This window comes from Cetorhinus maximus, chromosome 8, assembly GCF_964194155.1.
Source record: "Cetorhinus maximus chromosome 8, sCetMax3.hap1.1, whole genome shotgun sequence".
Taxonomy (NCBI): Eukaryota; Metazoa; Chordata; class Chondrichthyes; order Lamniformes; family Cetorhinidae; genus Cetorhinus; species Cetorhinus maximus.
In genome coordinates, this window is record NC_135886.1 from 53,009,876 (window position 1) to 53,031,919 (window position 22,044).

General features: G+C 51.3%; 1 protein-coding gene across 8 annotated transcripts in view; it reads right to left on the bottom strand.

Annotated features, from left to right (window-relative positions):
* Positions 1–21,245, bottom strand: part of LOC144683635 (BTB/POZ domain-containing protein KCTD20-like) — a 71,593-nt gene extending 50,348 nt beyond the window's left edge. For 5 of the 8 annotated variants that reach the window (XM_078546868.1, XM_078546864.1, XM_078546861.1 and 2 more), the window contains exon 1: positions 21,123–21,245. In XM_078546868.1, coding sequence (XP_078402994.1) covers positions 21,123–21,133 — 11 coding nt within the window. In that variant the 5' untranslated portion in view covers positions 21,134–21,245. Of the gene's footprint in view, positions 1–21,118 lie in introns of all 8 variants that reach the window. The other 3 variants (XM_078546869.1, XM_078546865.1, XM_078546862.1) reach the window with 1 other exon arrangement.
* Positions 21,246–22,044: the final 799 nt, after the last annotated feature.

A 22,044-nucleotide genomic window follows, 5' to 3' on the forward strand; every position in this document is an offset into this window, starting at 1 on the left:
ATGTTCTATAATTCTGCATAAACATAAGGATTTAATTCGGTTTCTTTATGATCATGTTCACTTGAGGGGCTGCGGTGACCCTGAGTCTCCAAATCCTTCTGCTTTTCCACATCACCAGCCTTCACCAGTCTGAGTTTGGTTTTAACCAAACTGTACCACGTGACATTGAATTCCATCTGCCACTTTTCACCCATTCCACCATTTTATCCTTCGATTCCCCAGAATTAGTCACTATGCCTCCTGCCTTAGTATTGTCTGCAAACTTGAACATTGCTCCCTCGAGTTCATATCTAAATCATTGATGAGCACAGCAAACAGAAGTGATCCTGCAACAGAACCTGTTTATCACATCTATCCATATTTAACCACTCTGAGAAACTGCTCCTAGCTTCTCCTCTGTCCCTTCTAACCAGTTACTCAATTAATTTCCTACTCTCCTCTTAATTCCATACCCTGTAATCTTCTCTAGTAGTCTCCTGTGTTTTTTTTATTCATTCATGGGATGTGGGCTTCGCTGGCTGGGCCAGTATTTATTGCCCATCCTAGTTGCCCTTGAGAAGGTGGTGGTGAGCTGTCTTCTTGAGCCGCTGCAGCCCATGTGGTGTAGGTACACCCACAGTGCTGACAGGGAGGGAGTTTCAGGATTTTGACTTGTAGTAACTCGTTAACACTTTTCATCAATTCAGGAGCATTTTCCTAGCCCTGATTACCCTTCCCCTTGGTAAATGCTGATGTGAAGTGTTTGTTAAATATCCCTCAGCAATTTTGCTCTCAGGAGCCCCAAACTCACCTTAAACAATCTCTCTTGCCTGCATTGAGAACGTTGCTTTGTTTAACATTTTTTGGGATGCATTCTTCATTCTCCTTCCTTGCTGTCCTCACCTCTTTCTGAACCTCACCTCTATAAAACTGCAGGCATAACTGAAGATCTGACCCAAGTCTGTAGCAGTTACCCTTTGAGGAAGCGATGGGGAGAGGTGGGTGAGGGGTCATGACAGGGAACTACTCCTAGCCTCAGTACCTTCTCAGGTGGAAGGAATGTTTAAAAAAAGGGACAGGGTGAGAATTGTTGTGATGCCCATGTGGTTTAATAGCTGACTAAAACTCACTAAAGTTAAAGATGGGCACTTGGGAAAGGTACTGCATGGCGTGCGGCAGCTGAGGAAGTATAGCCAGCATGAATGATTATTGCTGAAGAGCAGGGAGTGAGATCACAGGCAGCAGAGCCTCTATGACACAAAGGGGATGGGCCCTTCTTAGATCAGAAAGATTAGCTCGTAGCTCGATTCCACATCGAAGAAAACACGGGGATCACGCTGATAGTTCACTGCAGCAATTTAGTGGCTGACTGACAGAAAGAATGACCAATATCAAACTGTGAATGGACAAAAGCTTGATGAAAACACTAAGATAACAGCAAAAAACTGCAGATGCTGGAAATCCAAAACAAAAACATAAATACCTGGAAAAACTCAGCAGGTCTGGCAGCATCTGTGGAGAGGGACACAGTTAACGTTTCGAGTCCGCATGACTCTTCAACAGAACTATAGAAAAGGGGTGAAATATAAGCTGGTTTAAGGGGGGGTGGGACAAGAAGAGCTGGATAGAGAGCCAGTGATAGGTGGAGATAGCCAAAAGATGTCACAGACAAAAGGTCAAAGAGGTGTTGAAGGTGGTGATATTATATAAGGAATGTGCTAATTAAGGGTAGAAAGCAGGACGAGCAAGGTACAGATAGCCCTAGTGGGGGTGGGGGTGAGGTGAAGGAATCGAAAAAGGCTAAAAGGTAGAGATAAAACAATGGATGGAAATACATTTAAAAATAATGGAAATAGGTGGGAAAAGAAAAATCCACATTAATTATTAGAAAAAACAAAAAGGAGGGGGAAAATCGGAAAGGGGGAGGGGATGGAGGAGAGAGTTCATGATCTAAAATTGTTGAACTCAATATTCAGTCCAGAAGGCTGTAAAGTGCCTAGTCGGAAGATGAGGTGCTGTTCCTCCAGTTTGCGTTGAGCTTCACTGGAACAATGCAGCAAGCCAAGGATGGACATGTGGGCATGAGAGCAGGGCGGAGTGTTGAAATGGCAAGCGACAGGGAGGTCTGGGTAATGCTTGCGGACAGACCGAAGGTGTTCTCAACCGTCACCACCACCTCCGGGACACCCTGGTTCACTCCTCCATCACCCCCTACACCTCAACCCCCTCAGTTAATGAAGAAGGAAGACATGTCAGACGAACTGTTTTTCAAAGTGGCATCATCAGAACAGATGCGATGGAGGCGAAGGAACTGAGAGAATGGGATGGAGTCCTTACAGGAAACGGGGTGTGAGGAGCTGTAGTCGAGGTAGCTGTGGGAGTCGGTAGGCTTGTAATGGATATTAGTGGACAGTCTATCACCAGAAATTGAGACAGAGGTCAAGGAAGGGAAGGGAAGTGTCAGAGATGGACTATGTGAAAATGATGGAGGGGTGGAAATTGGAAGCAAAATTAATAAATTTTTCCAGGTCCAGACGAGAGCATGAAGCAGCACCAAAGTAATCATCGATGTACCGGAGAAAGAGTTGTGGGAGGGGGCCGGAGTAGGACTGGAACAAGGAATGTTCCACATACCCCATAAAGAGACAGGCATAGCTGGGGCCCATGTGGGTACCCATAGCCACACCTTTTATTTGGAGGAAGTGAGAGGAGTTTAAGGAGAAATTGTTCAGTGTGAGAACAAGTTCAGCCAGACGGAGGAGAGTAGTGGTGGATGGGGATTGTTCGGGCCTCTGTTCGAGGAAGGAGCGGAGAGCCATCAGACCATCCTGGTGGGGGATGGAGGTGTAGAGGGATTGGACGTCCATGGTGAAGAGGCGGTGGTTGGGGCCAGGGAACTGGAAATTGTTGATATGATGTAGGGTGTCAGAGGAATCACGGATGTAGGTGGGAAGGGACTGGACAAGGGGAGAGAGAATGGAGTCAAGATAGCAAGAAATAAGTTCCGTGGGGCAGGAACAGGCTGACACGATCGGTCTGCCGGGACAGTCCTGTTTGTGGATTTTGGGTAGGAGGTAGAAGCGGGCCGTCCGAGGTTGGGAGACTATCAGGTTGGAAGCTGTGGGAGGAAGATCTCCAGAGGAGATGAGGTCAGTAACAGTCCTGGAAATAATGGCTTGATGTTCAGTGGTGGGGTCATGGTCCAGGGAGAGGTAGGAGGAAGTGTCTGCGAGTTGACGCTCAGCCTCTGCGAGGTAGAGGTCAGTGCGCCAGACAACAACAGCGCAACCTTGTCAGCGGGTTTGATGACAATGTTAGAGTTGGACCTGAGAGAACGGAGTGCAGCAAGTTCAGAGAGAGACAGGTCAGAATGGGTGGGAGGAGCAGAGAAATTGAGATGACTAATGTCACGCCGACAGTTCTCAATGAAAAGATCAAGAGAAGATAAGAATCCAGAGGGAGGGGTCCAGGTGGAGGGAGAATATTGGAGGTGGGTAAAAGGATCCGTTGAACGGGGAGAGGACTCCTGCCCAAAGTGAGCACGGAGACGAAGGCAGCGGAAGAAGAGTTCAGCATTGTGCCGAGCCCGAATGAATTTATCTCAATGAATTTCGGGCTCGGCACGATGCTTTGAAGATGTCTCTCTCTGAACTTGCCGCACTCCGTTCTCCCAGGTCCAACACTGACATTGTTATCAAACCCGCTGACAAGGGCGGTGCTGTTGTTGTCTGGTGCACTGACCTCTACCTCGCAGAGGCTGAGCGTCAACTCGCAGACACTTCCTCCTACCTCTCCCTGGACCATGACCCCACCACTGAACATCAAACCATTGGCTCCAGGACTGTTACTGACCTCATCTCCTCTGGAGATCTTCCTTCCACAGCTTCCAACCTGATAGTCTCCCAACCTTGGACGGCCCACTTCTACCTCCTACCCAAAATCCACAAACAGGACTGTCCCGGCAGACCGATCGTGTCAGCCTGTTCCTGCCCCACGGAACTCATTTCTTGCTATCTTGACTCCATTCTCTATCCCCTTGTCCAGTCCCTTCCCACCTACATCCATGATTCCTCTGACACCCTACATCATATCAACAATTTCCAGTTCCCTGGCCCCAACCACCTCCTCTTCACCATGGATGTCCAATCCCTCTACACCTCCATCCCCCACTGGGATGGTCTGATGGCTCTCCACTTCTTCCTCAAACAGAGGCCCGAACAACCCCCATCCACCACTACTCTCCTCCATCTGGCTGAACTTGTTCTCACACTGAACAATTTCTCCTTAAACTCCTCTCACTTCCTCCAAATAAAAGGTGTGGCTATGGATACCCGCATGGGCCCCAGCTATGCCTGTCTCTTTATTGGGTATGTGGAACATTCCTTGTTCCAGTCCTACTCCGGCCCCCTCCCACAACTCTTTCTCCGGTACATCGATGATTACTTTGGTGCTGCTTCATGCTCTCGTCTGGACCTGGAAAAATTTATTAATTTTGCTTCCAATTTCCACCCCTCCATCATTTTCACATAGTCCATCTCTGACACTTCCCTTCCCTTCCTTGACCTCTGTCTCAATTTCTGGTGATAGACTGTCCACCAATATCCATTACGAGCTTACCAACTCCCACAGCTACCTCGACTACAGCTCCTCACACCCCGTTTCCTGTAAGGACTCAATCCCATTCTCTCAGTTCCTTCGCCTCCGTCGCATCTGTTCTGATGATGCCACTTTCAAAAACAATTCCTCTGACATGTCCTCCTTCTTCCTTAACCGAAGTTTTCCACCCACGGTGGTTGACAGGGCCCTCAACAGTGTCCGGCCCATTTCCCGCGCATCCGCCCTCACGCCTTCTCCTCCCTCCCAGAAACATGATAGGGTCCCCCTTGTCCTCACTTATCACCCCACCAGCCTCCGCATTCAAAGGATCATCGTCCGCCATTTCCGCCAACTCCAGCATGATGCCACCACCAAACACATCTTCCCTTCACCCCCCCCGGCGGCATTCCATAGGGATCGTTCCCTCCGTGACACCCTGGTCCACTCCTCCATCACCCCCTACACCTCAACCCCCTCCCACAGCACCTTCCCATGCAACCGCAGAAGATGCAACTCCTGCCCCTTTACTTCCCCTCTCCTCACCATTCAAGGGCCCAAACACTCATTTCAAGTGAAGCAGCATTTCACTTGCACTTCCCTCAACTTAGTCTACTGCATTCGTTGCTCCAAACGCGGTCTCCTCTACACTGGAGAGATCAAACGCAGACTGGGTGACTGCTTTGCAGAACACCTTCGTCTGTCCGCAAGCATTACCCAGACCTCCCTGTCGCTTGCCATTTCAACACTCCACCCTGCTCTCATGCCCACATGTCCATCCTTGGCTTGCTGCATTGTTCCAGTGAAGCTCAACGCAAACTGGAGGAACAGCACCTCATCTTCCGACTAGGCACTTTACAGCCTTCCGGACTGAATATTGAGTTCAACAATTTTAGATCATGAACTCTCTCCTCCATCCCCACCCCCTTTCCAATTTTCCCCCTCCTTTTTGTTTTTCCAATAATTTATATAGATTTTTCTTTTCCCACCTATTTCCATTATTTTTAAATGTATTTCCATCCATTGTTTTATCTCTACCTTTTAGCCTTTTTCGATTCCTTCATCCCACCCCACCCCCACTAGGGCTATCTGTACCTTGCTTGTCCTGCTTTCTACTCTTAATTAGCACATTCCTTTAGATAATATCACCACCTTCAACACCTCTTTGACCTTTTGTCTGTGACATCCTTTGGTTATCTCCACCTATCACTGGCCCTCTATCCAGCTCTTCTTGTCCCACCCCCCCACCCCCCCACCTTAAACCAGCTTATATTTCACCCCTTTTCTATTTTTCCTTAGTCCTGTTGAAGAGTCATGTGGACTCGAAATGTTAACTGTATTCCTCTCCGCAGATGCTGCCAGACCTGCTGAGTTTTTCCAGGTATTTTTGTTTTTGTGATGAAAACACTAAGCTGATTCTCTGGCCAATGGGCCTGCTGTCCACAGGCAGCAGGTTTTCTTTGGTTTCTTATTTTTAGATTGACAATTTTGTCTATCTCTACTTGCTGTATTCTGACTCCCAAGTAAGGAGGTAGGTTTGAGCCCCAGTTCAGAGACCTGCGCAAACAGGCCAGGAGTTTTTTCTCCATATAACCTGGTAGCTAACTAATTTCGTGGCCAAAAAGACTATGGACCATTGGGCAAAGTGAGTTGCCCATGTAACTACTATACGCCCAATTTCCTCCCTCGTTTAGCACTGTCCATCAAACCTTCCATTGGATCCAATCTACCCCACAGAACTGACTAAGCCTCCAACTCTCCAACACTCGTGTCCCCCAGTCGAGTTTGTTCAGGGCTGTCTCACCACTGGCACCAGATTCTCACGCGCAGCAGGAAGGAGCGTCATTCTCCTGATATTTAATTGCAATGCTTTGAGTGTCTTAAACACAATTTTCCCGCTGAGACCCTGATCCGGATTTTCTTTGAATAAATTCTAATGACAAACATGCAAGTCACATTCAAAATGGAAAACCATCCCCCACTGCAGGTTCTTAATGGGCATGAAAAGTAATTATACTGATGGGGGGGCGGGTTCAGTGTGTTATTATTCATGCTGATTGACTCTCATTTGAAGTTTGGATAGATTCTAATGAGATTGACAGATGTCGTCTTTTGAAGGAGATGTGAAACTGAGGCACTGCCCTCGCTGATATAAATCCGGGGACTGGGCCAACATTCTTCCCTCTAGCAGTTCCGGAGAAGTCACATGGGACTTAAAACATTAACTCTGTTTCTCTCCACAGATGCTGCCAGACCTGCTGAGTTTTATTTCAGATTTCCAGCATCCGCAGCATTTTGCTTTTATTCTTTCCTCCACCATCTGGTTACCTATCTCATTCATGGGATCTTGCTGTGTCCTGCTTGTATTTCACTAATAGTTTGGCCTTCCTGACTACCTGACACTCAACTATAAAAATGCAAGTCTGTCTTTCCTTCATCAGTAAAAATGGTTTCAGGCCATGGGACATTGGGTGCTTCTGACTGGCCATACTGCTCACAGATCCTGAACACAGTGTGAAGATTCTCACCCAGCCGAGTCACTGCTCTCCAGCTCCAGGCAAACACGGTCCTAGTGCCTGCTGGGCTCCCCTGGAATTAGTGAAATGGTAAACTCAATGTTGGAAGTCACAGCAAGAGGGGTGGCCATAGGATGGACCCAGCAAGGATGGGGTGGGGGGGTGCGGGGAGGTGCAGTGGGGAGACAGCGAGAGGGACGTCTAGAGGGATAGTCGGAGGGATGGCCAGAGAGAAGCGAGAGGGACAGTCGGAGGGGCGGTCGGCAGGACCCTGAGAGGGATGGCTGGTGCAACCCCGAGAGGGATGGTTGGAGGAACAGTTGGAGGGATGATTGGAGGGACGGTGATGGTAGGAATTGAGGGAGGAGAGATTAGTTATCTCTGACCAGCGTAAGGATGAGGCTTCTCAAGTCATTTCATATCAGACACTTAAAGATGCCCAATTCCCTAAATGAATTTTTATTCATAGGTATTGGTGGATTTAGGACAGGTATTAGTGAGATATGCATCCTCTCCTTTCCCTCATGTATTTATTGAGAGCGTGCTCTAAGGTGGCCTCATTAATCAGATTAAAATAGCATTTCCACAGAGTGTGGTCCTGTTAATTGGAAACTAAGTGGAGCACCAATCTACTGTCCAAATCCCAACAAACAGAAAACTTACTGAACACCCAGTATTTCAAACTGGAAAGTTTATGATTAAACCTCAGAACACAAGGTCTTACAGCATGGGAGACAGCACCCCGACCAGACGTCTTGGCGGGGGGGTGGACAGCACCCAGACCAGACGGCCCGGGGGGAGACAGCACCCCGGCCAGACGTCTTGGGGGTGGGGGGGGGGACAGCACCCTGACCAGACGGCCCAGGGGGACACAGCACTTCCGACCAGATGGCCCGGGGGGACACAGCACCCTGACCAGACGGCCCGCAGGGAGACAGCACCTCAACCAGATGGCCCAAGGGGAGATAGCACCCCGACCGGATGGCCCGGGGGGAGACAGCACCCCGACCGGACGGCCCGGGGGGGAAAACAGCATCCTGACCAGACGGCCCGATGGGGGGGGGGAGACAGCATCCTGACCAGATGGCCCAGGGGGTGGGGGGACACAGCACCCTGACCAGATGGCCCAGGGGGACACAGCACCCTGACCAGACGGCCCAGGGGGTGGGGGGACACAGCACCCTGACCAGATGGCCCAGGGGGTGGGGGGACACAGCACCCTGACCAGATGGCCCAGGGGGACACAGCACCCTGACCAGACGGCCCAGGGGGTGGGGGGACACAGCACCCTGACCAGACGGCCCAGGGGGACACAGCCCCCTGACCAGACAGCCAAGGGGGGACACAGCACCAGCACCCTGACCAGACGGCCCAGGGGGACACAGCACCCTGACCAGATGGCCCAGGGGGACACAGCACCCTGACCAGACGGCCCAGGGGCACACAGCACCCTGACCAGACAGCCAAGGGGGGACACAGCACCAGCACCCTGACCAGACGGCCCAGAGGGACACAGCACCCTGACCAGACGGCCCAGGGGGACACAACACCCTGACCAAATGGCCCAGGGGGAGACAGCACCCTGACCAAATGGCCCGGGGGGAGACAGCACCCTGACCAGACGGCCCGGGGGGAGACAGCACCCTGACCAGACGGCCCGGGGGGAGACAGCACCCTGACCAGATGGCCCGGGGGGAGACAGCACCCTGACCAGATGGCCCAGGGGGAGACAGCACCCTGACCAGACGGCCCAGGGGGTGGGGGGACACCACCCTGGCCAGATGGCCCAGGGGGACACAGCACCCTGACCAGACGGCCCAGGGGGAGACAGAACCCTGACCAAATGGCCCAGGGGGAGACAGCACCCTGACCAGACGGCCCAGGAGGAGACAGCACCCCAACCAGACGTCTTGGCGGGGTGGTACACAGCACCCTGACCAGACGGCCCAGGGGGACACAGCACTTCCGACCAGACAGCCCGCAGGGAGACAGCAACCCGACCAGATGGCCCAGGGGGAGATAGCACCCCGACCGGACGGCCTGGGGGGGGACACAGCACCCTGACCAGATGGCCCAGGGGGTGGGGGGACACAGCACCCTGACCAGATGGCCCAGGGGGACACAGCACCCTGACCAGACGGCCCAGGGGGAGACAGCATCCTGACCAGACGGCCCAGGGGGTGGGGGGACACAGCACCCTGACCAGATGGCCCAGGGGGAGACAGCACCCTGACCAAATGGCCCAGGGGGAGACAGCACCCTGACCAGACGGCCCGGGGGGAGACAGCACCCTGACCAGACGGCCCGGGGGGAGACAGCACCCTGACCAGACGGCCCCGAGGGAGACAGCACCCTGACCAGACGGCCCAGGGGGACACAGCACCCTGACCAGACGGCCCGGGGGGAGACAGCACCCTGACCAGACGGAAATGGGCGAGACAGCACCCTGACCAGATGGCCTAGAGGGAGACAGCACCCAGACCAGACGGCCCAGGGGGAGACTGCACCCCGACCAGACGTCTTGGGGGGGGGCGGGGGACAGCACCCTGACCAGACGGCCCAGGGGGACACAGCACTTCCGACCGGACGGCCCGCAGGGAGACAGCACCCCGACCGGACGGCCCGGGGGTGACACAGCATCCTGACCAGACGGCCCAGGGGGTGGGGGGACACAGCACCCTGACCAGATGGCCCAGGGGGTGGGGGGACACAGCACCCTGACCAGATGGCCCAGGGGGACACAGCACCCTGACCAGACGGCCAAGGGGGAGACAGCACCCTGACCAAATGGCCCAGGGAGAGACAGCATCCTGACCAGATGGCCCAGGGGGTGGGGGGCACAGCACCCTGACCAGATGGCCCAGGGGGTGGGGGGACACAGCACCCTGACCAGATGGCCCAGGGGAACACAGCACCCTGACCAGACGGCCCAGGGGGTGGGGGACACAGCACCCTGACCAGACGGCCCAGGGGGACACAGCACCCTGACCAGACGGCCCAGGGGGACACAGCACCCTGACCAGACGGCCCAGGGGGACACAGCACCCTGACCAGATGGCCCAGAGAGAGACAGCACCCTGACCAAATGGCCCAGGGGGAGACAGCACCCTGACCAGATGGCCCGGGGGAGACAGCACCCTGACCAAATGGCCCAGGGGGAGACAGCACCCTGACCAGACGGCCCAGGGGGAGACAGCACCCTGACCAGATGGCCCAGGGGGAGACAGCACCCTGACCAGATGGCCCAGGGGGAGACAGCACCCTGACCAGAAGGCCCAGGGGGAGACAGCACCCTGACCAGACGGCCCGGGGGGAGACAGCACCCTGACCAGACGGCCCGGGGCGAGACAGCACCTTGACCAAATGGCCCAGGGGGAGACAGCACCCTGATCAGACGGAACGGGGCGAGAGAGCACCCTGACCAGATGGCCTAGAGGGAGACAGCACCCTGACCAGACGGCCCAGGGGGTAACAGCGCCCTGACCACCCAAGAGAATGAGGATGAAGGTATCGAACTCGGGGAGAGAGACTGTGAGGTTCTTGAGCAAATTGATATAGGGAGTGACAAGGTATTGGAGGTGTTGGCAAGCTTAAAAGTGGACAAATCTCCAGGTCCAGATGATTTGTGTCCCAGACTGCTGAGGGAGGCAAGGGAGGAGATCGCAGGGGCTCTGACCCAAATTTTTAATTCCTCTCTGGCCACGTGGGAGGTGCCAGAGGACTGGAGAACAGCTAATGTGGTTCCGCTATTTAAGAAGGTTGTAGAGATAAGCCAGGGAACTACAGGCCAGTGAGTCTCACGTCAGTGGTAGGGAAACTATTGGAGAAAATTCTGAAGGAGAGTATCTATCTCCACTTGGAGAGGCAAGGTTTGATCAGGGATAGTCAGCATGGCTTTGTCAGAGGGAGATCATGCCTAACAAATTTGATTGAATTTTTTGAGGAGGTGATCAGGTGTGTAGGTGAGGGTAGTGTAGTTGATGTAGTTTATATGGATTTCAGCAAAGCCTTTGACAAGGTCCCACATGGGAGACTTATAAAGAAGGCAAATGCACATGGGATACAGGGTAATTTGATAAGGTGGATTCAAAATTGGCTTAGTTGTAGGAGGCAGAGGGTGATGACAGAAGGCTGCTATAGTGACTGGAAGCCAGTGTCCAGTGGCATACCACAGGGATCTGTGCTGGGTCCCCTATTATTCATCATTTATATAAACGACATATATGACTATGTAGGGTGTGGGATTAGTAAGTTTGCGGATGACACAAAGATTGGCCGGGTGGTTAACAGTGAGGTTGAGTGTCTTGGGCTACAGGAAGATACAGGCAGGATGGTCAAATGGGCAGATAAGTGGCAGATGGAATTTAACCCTGAAAAGTGTGAGGTGATACACTTTGGAAGGAGTAATTTGACAAGGGAGTATTCAATGAACGGCATGACACTATGAAGTTCTGAGGAACAAAGGGACCTTGGCGTGTGTCCATAGATCTCTGAAGGTGGAGGGGCATGTTAGTGGGGTGGTGAAAAAGGCATATGGGACACTTGCCTTTATCAATCGAGGCATAGATTACAAAAGTAGGGAGGTCATGTTGGAATTGTATAAAACCTTGGCGAGGCCACAGCTGGAGTACTGTGTGTAGTTCTGGTCGCCACATTATAGGAAGGATGTGATGCACTGGAGGGGGTGCAGAGGAGATTCACCAGGATAAAAACAGAAATACCTGGAAAAACTCAGCAGGTCTGGCAGCATCGCCGGAGAAGAACAAAGTTGACGGTTCGAGTCCTCATGACCCTTCAACAGAACTAAGAAAAAATAGGAGAGGGGTGAAATATAAGCTGGGTTAAGGTGGGGGGGGTGGGGGGAGAGAAGTTGGGGGGTGGTTGTAGGGACAAGCAAGCAGTGATAGGAGCAGATAATCAAAAGATGTCACAGACAAAAGGTCAAAGAGGTGTTGAAGGTGGCGATATTATCTAAAAGAATGTACTAATTAAGAATGGATGGCAGGACACGCAAGGTACAGATAGCTCTAGTGGGGGTGGGGTGAAATAAGACTAAAAGGGCATAAAAGGTATAGATTTAAAAATAATGGAAATAGGTGGGAAAAGAAAAATCTATATAAATTATTGGAAAAAACAAAAGGGAGGGGGAAGAAATGGAAAGGGGGTGGGGATGGAGGATGGAGTTCAAGATCTAAAGTTGTTGAACTCAATATTCAGTCCGGAAGGCTGTAAAGTGCCTAGTTGGAAGATGAGGTGCTGTTCCTCCAGTTTGCGTTGAGCTTCACTGGAACAATGCAGCAAGCCAAGGACAGACTTGTGGGCAAGGGAGCAGGGTGGAGTGTTAAAATGGCAAGCGACAGGGAGGTCTGGGTCATTCTTGCGGACAGACCGAAGGTGTTCTGCAAAGCAGTCGCCCAGTCTGCGTTTGGTCTCTCCAGTGTAGAGGAGACCGCATTGGGAGCAACGAATGCAGTAGACTAAGTTGGGGGAAATGCTGCTTCCCTTGAAATGAGTGTTTGGGCCCTTGGACGGTGAGGAGAGAGGAAGTGAAGGGGCAGGTGTTGCATATTTTGTGTATGCATGGGGAGGTGCCGTAGGTGGGGGTTGAGGAGTAGGGGGTGATGGAGGAGTGGACCAGGGTGTCACGGAGGGAACGATCCCTACGGAATGCCGCCGGGGGGGTGAAGGGAAGATGTGTTTGGTGGTGGCATCATGCTGGAGTTGGCGGAAATGGCGGACGATGATCCTTTGAATGCGGAGGCTGGTGGGGTGATAAGTGAGGACAAGGGGGACCCTATCATGTTTCTGGGAGGGAGGAGAAGGCGTGAGGGCGGATGCGCGGGAGATGGGCCGGACACTGTTGAGGGCCCTGTCAACCACCGTGGGTGGTAAACCTCGGTTAAGGAAGAAGGAGGATATGTCAGAGGAACTGTTTTTGAAGGTAGCATCATCAGAACAGATGCGACGGAGGTGAAGTAACTGAGAGATTGGGATGGACTCCTTACAGGAAGCGGGATGTGAGGAGCTGTAGTCGAGGTAGCTGTGGGAGTCGGTAAGCTTGTAACGGATATTGGTAGACAGTCTATCACCAGAAATTGAGACAGAGAGGTCAAGGAAGGGAAGGGAAGTGTCAGAGATGGACTATGTGAAAATGATGGAGGGGTGGAGATTGGAAGCAAAATTAATAAATTTTTCCAGGTCCGAACGAGAGCATGAAGCAGCACCGAAGTAATCATTGATGTACCGGAGAAAGAGTTGTGGGAGGGGGCCGGAATAGGACTGGAACAAGGAATGTTCCACATACCCAATAAAGAGACAGGCATAGCTGGGGCCCATGCGGGTACCCATAGCCACGCCTTTTATTTGGAGGAAGTGAGAGGAGTTAAAAGAGAAATTGTTCAACGTGAGAACAAGTTCAGCCAGACGGAGGAGAGTAGTGGTGGATGGGGATTGTTCGGGCCTCTGTTCGAGGAAGAAACGGAGAGCCATCAGACCATCCCGGTTGGGGATGGAGGTGTAGTGGGATTGGACGTCCATGGTGAAGAGGAGGCGGTTGGGGCCAGGGAACTTTCCATTTCTTCCCCCTCCCTTTTGTTTTTTCCAATAATTTATATAGATTTTTCTTTTCCCACCTATTTCCATTATTTTTAAATCTATACCTTTTATGCCCTTTTAGTCTTATTTCACCCCACCCCCACTAGAGCTATCTGTACCTTGCGTGTCCTGCCATCCATTCTTAATTAGCACATTCTTTTACATAATATCACCACTTTCAACACCTCTTTGTTCTTTTGTCTGTGACATCTTTTGATTATCTGCTCCTATCACTGCTTGCTTGTCCCTACAACCACCCCCCCACCACTTCTCTCTCCCCACCCCCCACCACCTTGAACCAGCTTATATTTCACTCCTCTCCTATTTTTTCTTAGTTCTGTTGAAGGGTCATGAGGACTCGAAACGTCAACTTTGTTCTTCTCCGCCGATGCTGCCAGACCTGCTGAGTTTTTCCAGGTATTTCTGTTTTTGTTTTGGATTTCCAGCATCCGCAGTTTTTTGTTTTTATTTTTGTTTTTAGATTCACCAGGATGTTGCCTGGGATGAAACATTTAAGTTATGAAGAGAGGTTGGATAGACTTGGGCTGTTTTCGCTGGAGCAGAGAAGACTGAGGGGCGACCTGATCGAGGCGTACAAGATTATGAGGGGCATGAACAGGATGGATAGGAAATAGCTGTTCCCCTTAGCTGAAGTGTCAGTCACGAGGGGACATAAGTTCAAGGTGAGGGGCAGGAGATTTAGGGGGGATGTGAGGAAAAACCTTTTTACCCAGAGGGTGGTGACGGTCTGGAATGCACTGCCTGGGAGGGTGGTGGAGGCGGATTGCCTCACATCCTTTAAAAAGTACCTGGATGAGCACTTGGCACATCATAACATTCAAGGCTATGGGCCAAGTGCTGCTAAATGGGATTAGGTAGGTAGGTCAGGTGTTTCTCACATGTCGATGCAGACTTGATGGGCCGAAGGGTCTCTTCTGCTCTGTGTGATTCTGTGACACAGCGCCCTGACCAGATGACCCAGGGGGAGACAGCACCCTGACCAGATAGCCCAACACCTGAGTGTGACAGATGGTTACTTTAAAATGTGAGAGTAGAACTGGGGACATAGGTTCACACTAGGATATAGTAACCTCAGAGCTGATGGAGGGAATTCTATGCACAGAATGTTCCAGATGTGGAATAAACTTCCAGAGATAGTGGGACAAAGATCCTGGAATCATTTTAGAAATATTTTATTGCAGCAAGGAGGTTGATATTCTGATAGGATGGATTTATGATACTGAGTGGCCTTCCTGATGTGTGATTGTCCTGTGACATGGTCTGTATTCATGTGATTAATGTGTCGGGCTGTGAGCTCTCTAAATTATTCCTGGGACAAGCAGCCCACAGCAAACCGATCCACTGCTCTAAGTGTTTCTGACATTCAATCCAATATCAATTATTGATGGCAAATAATATTTGAGAATCAGCAGCAGCAGGGGCAACTTCAGCATTAATGAAAGATCCCGCATCCCCTCACTCAGAGTGACCGCATCCCCTCACTCAGAGTGACCGCATCCCCTCACTCTGAGTGACCGCATCCCCTCACTCTGAGTGACCGCATCCCCTCACTCGGAGTGACCGCATCCCCTCACTCGGAGTGACCGCATCCCCTCACTCGGAGTGACCGCATCCCCTCACTCGGAGTGACCGCATCCCCTCACTCGGAGTGACCGCATCCCCTCACTCGGAGTGACCGCATCCCCTCACTCGGAGTGACCGCATCCCCTCACTCGGAGTGACCGCATCCCCTCACTCGGAGTGACCGCATCCCCTCACTCGGAGTGACCGCATCCCCTCACTCGGAGTGACCGCATCCCCTCACTCGGAGTGACCGCATCCCCTCACTCGGAGTGACCGCATCCCCTCACTCGGAGTGACCGCATCCCCTCACTCGGAGTGACCGCATCCCCTCACTCGGAGTGACCGCATCCCCTCACTCGGAGTGACCGCATCCCCTCACTCGGAGTGACCGCATCCCCTCACTCGGAGTGACCGCATCCCCTCACTCGGAGTGACCGCATCCCCTCACTCGGAGTGACCGCATCCCCTCACTCGGAGTGACCGCATCCCCTCACTCGGAGTGACCGCATCCCCTCACTCGGAGTGACCGCATCCCCTCACTCGGAGTGACCGCATCCCCTCACTCGGAGTGACCGCATCCCCTCACTCGGAGTGACCGCATCCCCTCACTCGGAGTGACCGCATCCCCTCACTCGGAGTGACCGCATCCCCTCACTCGGAGTGACCGCATCCCCTCACTCGGAGTGACCGCATCCCCTCACTCGGAGTGACCGCATCCCCTCACTCGGAGTGACCGCATCCCCTCACTCGGAGTGACCGCATCCCCTCACTCGGAGTGACCGCATCCCCTCACTCGGAGTGACCGCATCCCCTCACTCGGAGTGACCGCATCCCCTCACTCGGAGTGACCGCATCCCCTCACTCGGAGTGACCGCATCCCCTCACTCGGAGTGACCGCATCCCCTCACTCGGAGTGACCGCATCCCCTCACTCGGAGTGACCGCATCCCCTCACTCGGAGTGACCGCATCCCCTCACTCGGAGTGACCGCATCCCCTCACTCGGAGTGACCGCATCCCCTCACTCGGAGTGACCGCATCCCCTCACTCGGAGTGACCGCATCCCCTCACTCGGAGTGACCGCATCCCCTCACTCGGAGTGACCGCATCCCCTCACTCGGAGTGACCGCATCCCCTCACTCGGAGTGACCGCATCCCCTCACTCGGAGTGACCGCATCCCCTCACTCGGAGTGACCGCATCCCCTCACTCGGAGTGACCGCATCCCCTCACTCGGAGTGACCGCATCCCCTCACTCGGAGTGACCGCATCCCCTCACTCGGAGTGACCGCATCCCCTCACTCGGAGTGACCGCATCCCCTCACTCGGAGTGACCGCATCCCCTCACTCGGAGTGACCGCATCCCCTCACTCGGAGTGACCGCATCCCCTCACTCGGAGTGACCGCATCCCCTCACTCGGAGTGACCGCATCCCCTCACTCGGAGTGACCGCATCCCCTCACTCGGAGTGACCGCATCCCCTCACTCGGAGTGACCGCATCCCCTCACTCGGAGTGACCGCATCCCCTCACTCGGAGTGACCGCATCCCCTCACTCGGAGTGACCGCATCCCCTCACTCGGAGTGACCTATACCCTCACTCTGAGTGACCCCATCCCCTCACTCGGAGTGACCTATACCCTCAGTCTGAGTGACCTATACCCTCAGTCTGAGTGACAACACCCCATCACACAGTGGCCCAGTACCCTCACTCTGGGTGACCCAAAATCCTTGTTCTGAGTGACCGCATCCCCTCACTCTGAGTGACCCTATACCCTCAGAGTGAGCACATCCCAAGCCCATTGATCACCGTTCCGGTATCTACAATGACCACTGGGAAGGTGAGAAAGTGGGAAGGAGGCAGAGTGAGAGGAAAGGGAGAAAGAGAGGGAGAGGGAGAGTAAGAGACAGGGGAGAGAGAATGGGATTGAACAAAATCAGAGAGTGGAGGAGAAATAGACAGAGAGACAGGATACTAAAGAATCAGATGCATTATTTTGGCTTATCAGTTGACAGCTAGATCACAGGTTCTGTGTGAGAGGACCTCAGTACCCGTGATCTGCTGTGAGCATTAACAGTCAACCAACCGCAGACTGGTGGCATGTTAGACAGCTCAGTCATACTGCTGCTTTCAGTATTAGATTAAGTGTCTCCATCTGTAAGAGTCCCATATGATACATGGAAACCATGTGACTAGAGAGTGCTGTTGCCTGAGCAGCCTCCAGAATGATTGGGAGTGGTCTGTAATTTCCTGGGCTAACAGCCAGAGTTTTAACTCTGGGATCTACAAAGTGATGATAGCACAACAACTCACAGCATTTTTAAAATAAGAATGGTGGCTAGTGTCTGACATGAAACAATGATCTGACTCAGTCTTTCCAATAAACTGACCTGCTGACTACAACAGATCAATCATCACAACAGGGAGCACAAGGACCCACTTGAATCAGTCCATTCACAGTTGTGTGAGACTGGTTGGAGGACAGATGACTGATAACAGATCAATGTCACCTGGCTAGTCATTCCCCAGAACGTAAGTCCTGCGAGAATGTTTGACATATTAAATTGTGCAGAGCTGCACCACGTCATAAAGTAGTGACACTGATTGGTAAATGTGTCAGGGTTACACTCGGTTTGTTTCTGACATTCGGCTCAAGCTGTTTGTATTCCAGCTCTTCTTCCTGAGTCGAGGTAAATCCCATCCAATGCTTCACTCAAACAGCTATCCCATGCAATCGGTCCACAACACAGAGATAACTTACCCCCAACTATGGGACTGAAAACTGTCTCCCTCTCTCTATCTCACTAGCCTGTGAAATAGAAACTAAAACCTACAATCCTGGCTAATATATGTTCGCATCACTAAAACAGATTATCTGGTCATCTATTTCATTCTTGTTGTGGGATCCTGCTGTGCGCAGTGTGGATTACCTACAGGATGCTTGGCAGCAAGGCTCCTTTGACAGCACCCCCCAAAACCACAAACTCCACCAGCTAGAATGACAAAGGCAGCAGGTACATGGGAACACCATCACCAAGCTTTCCTCCATCTTCCAACCCATCCTAACCTGAGAGATTGTTGTTCCTTCACCATCACTCATGATCATCCTGGAACTGCCTAACAGCACTGGCTCAAGGAGGCAGCTAACCGTCACCTTCCCAAGGGTAACTAGGAGTGACACAAAATATTTGTTGCACCTTATCCATGAAGCCCATGTCTCCAGAATGAATCATTTTCAAAACGGCCTGATGAATTCCCTACATTACAATAGTAACCACACTTGGAAAATTAGCTCCCTGGTTGTGAAGCTGTTTGGGACATCCTGAAGCTGTGAAAGGAGTAACAGAAATATAAGTCCTTCCATTTCCTTTCTTACTATGGTAAGGTCGCTGTGAAGTTGGGGAAGAGGAATGGGAGGGGTTAATGCAGCACCTTGGTCCTTCCCTCAATGTTTGCCAGCAGATTCAGTGGCTGGGATACCTAACATCAAATCAAAATGGATCAAGTGTAATCGAAAAGCAGGATACTGCGGATGCTGGAAATATGAAATAAAAACAGAAAATACTGGAAATACTCAGTACTTGTGGAGAGAGAAACAGGGTTGATGTTTCAGGTCTTGTTAAAACCTATTACCTATTACATCCCTCACCTTTCCCAGTTCTGATGAAAGGACATTGACCTGAAACATTAATTCTGTTTCTCTCTCCACAGACGCTGCCTGACCTGCTCAGTATTTCCAGCATTTTCTGAATCAAATGTAACCCTGCTGCAAGACTGGACCAGCATTCCTCCCTCCTCAGTCAATGCCACAAGCAGATTAAATACAGCTGCTGCTAGTGGGATCTTGCTGAGCATATATTGGGTGCTCATATATGTGGCTGTGCATCAAAAGCTTAATTTCTTGCTTGGGCAGCATTTTGGGATCTCCTGAGGCCTTGGCAAGATGCTTTGTCAACAAAAACACTTCCTTCTTTATTCAGTATCACATGAGCTGTGAGTTGGGCAAACCTTTTCCCAATGACAGCATCCAAAGGCGGCCACAGAGGAATCCGGCACTCCAACTGGGTGGAGGTACATGGATTCCTATTGCTGATGCACATTGAACTAATGGCATTTAACTCGAGAGGAAGAACAGGGCCCTCCCTAACAACAGGCCCTTTAGGTCAGGAGTGGAAAGCTTGGATGGCATGCAGTGGGACCAGACTTCAACACAACTTTGCGTTGAACTGTAGTGGAAGATGTGGAAGGCATTCTGGGCCTGTGTAGCCGGCACCTTTATCATCCTGCACGAGGCTCTGATTGGGCTAGGTGAAAGGTTACAGTGAGTTAATCAACACTTGAGATTGGTGTGAGGATCTGGTTGTTTGTTAATTTTTAAAGCAGCTCATCATTACCTGGGAGAAGCCACTGACCTGGATGGTGAAAAAGGCCATCGTAAACTCATCTCATCAGCCCTGGAAACATGTCTAGCAGCTCACCTTTTCACACAGCACTCTCTCTTCAACAGCCTTTCCCTGCTCCACAAGGACCAGCAACACTCTGGGCAACTCACCTAAGTGGCCAGTCTTCATGTATCAACCTAGATAGTAAGTGTTGGCAGGCAGTCCCACTCTGGAGGCATCACAGCTGATCCTCATCTCAATGCTCATATATGTATACTTTCCAACAATGATCAGGAGCAGGAAGCCAGGTTGCTAACCCCTCTCTCAAACCCAGGGATTACTGGGATCAAGAGCAGGAGGCAAGTCCAAAACAAAAATACCTGGAAAAACTCAGTAGGTCTGGCAGCATCTGCAGATAGGAGCACAGTTAACGTTTCGAGTCCGAATGACCCTTCAACAGAACTGTCGCTGGACAGTGATCCAGAGAAGGAACCTGGGCTGGTAACCACTCAGGTGCAATTACCCCTCCCTCAATTGGTGTGATGCTGTAGTCAGCAGTGAGGTGCAAGATTGGGGAGTTAGAATTACAGAGGCACACCCACACAGTCTGAGTGTGAAGTACATTTCTCTCTGCTGACATCCCCAAGTTGGACAGTGTGAAGAGACCAGTGCAACAACACTAGCCACTGAGCGGCTGAGTGTCCATTCAGCTCTCCCTCAATGTCCAATTAGCATTTCTATCGGTCACTCCCCAGGCTATGTCACTCCTGTCCCTCTCTGGTGTGGGGAGGAGTGGGGTTGGCAAGGAAGCACCCACAGGAGCACCCTGCCACTATCACCAATATACCACAAGACGAGCTAACTCAACATAAAATGCTGTTTTTAATCCCTAATTTCAAAACAGTAATAATAAAATTGACCCAAAGATATTCCAGAAGCGAAGAGAGCTCTGTACATAACATGATCAATACATAACCCAGACAGAGAAGTAAGACACAAACAGTGGAAGAATTACTGTCAACGATTATTTTCAAACTTTACTTTGAAGGGGTAGCATTGGCAAAGTTTGACAGTTTCTTCAATAATCTTTGGAGCTGACTCTTTAAGAATGCAGGTGCTGCATTTGGTTTTTCCAGATTTTCCAGCCCAGGAACAGGCTATACGACCAGCTGCTCTGTAGCCTCCTCCCACCCCAGCTGCATAACCTCCTATTCCTTTCTCCCTCAAGTACTCAGTGTGATGTCCATTCAGCACACGCTCTGCATGTGTGGTCAAATAATTTGAATAGTAATTTGATCCAGCAGCTTCTCTCTCTGCCCCTGTCTCAGTGTATTATGTTTTGTTGAGAGACACTTGCATTCACCCACCATGAACTGAAACAGCTAAGCTCCTCAGTTAGGGCACATGTTAAAACACAGCATTTCACTTGCAACTACCCAGAGAAAGAACCCCCAACTCAGGAAGAACACTCACTTACTGTCTTTTCATGTCGTCTCGGTGAGAAGTGGCATAATCAGTTCTGAAATTCACCTTTCATTGAGGAACCAAAACCAAGAAAAGGCTGAGACACGAATGATCTCCAGTATTTGAATTCTGCTCAATTACCCTACTCTCCGCCCATGGTGTGCGAGTTCTGACAGAGGCAGGTACCTTGAAGTGTCAAAATAAGAGTACCCTTCCTACAGCGGGGCTGCAGTGCATACACACACTGACTCAAGTTACAGTTCCAAACACACACACTCAAGGCACACACACTCAGACACACAACACACTGACACACTCAGACACACTGACACACACAGACACACAACACACTGACACACTCAGACACGCTGACACACAGACACACAACACACTTAGACACACTGACACACACAGACACACTTACACACTTAGACACACTGACACACTCAGACACACAACACACTGACACACTCAGACACACTGACACATTCCCAATCACACAAACACATTGGCACATGCGGAGACACACAAACATACTGACACATGCTGAGACACACTAACACACGCTCAGGCACAATCACACCGACACATGCTCTGACACACAAACACACTGACACACTCAGACACACAAACACACTGACACAGCCAAAGGCATACTGTCACAGGCACAAAAATGCACAAGCAGATGTACACACATATACACACACACACAAACAAAATACTGCAGATGCTGGAAATCTGAAAAAAAACAGAAAATGCTGGAAATGCTCAGCAAGCCAGGCAGCATCTGTGCAGAGAAAAACAGAATTAATGTTTCCATTCTGTGACCATTCATCAGAAAGTTAGAAATGTAACAGGTTTTGAGCAAGTGAAGGGTGTGTGGATGGAAGAACAAAAGGGAAGGTCTGTGATAGGGTGGAAGGCAGGAGAGATTA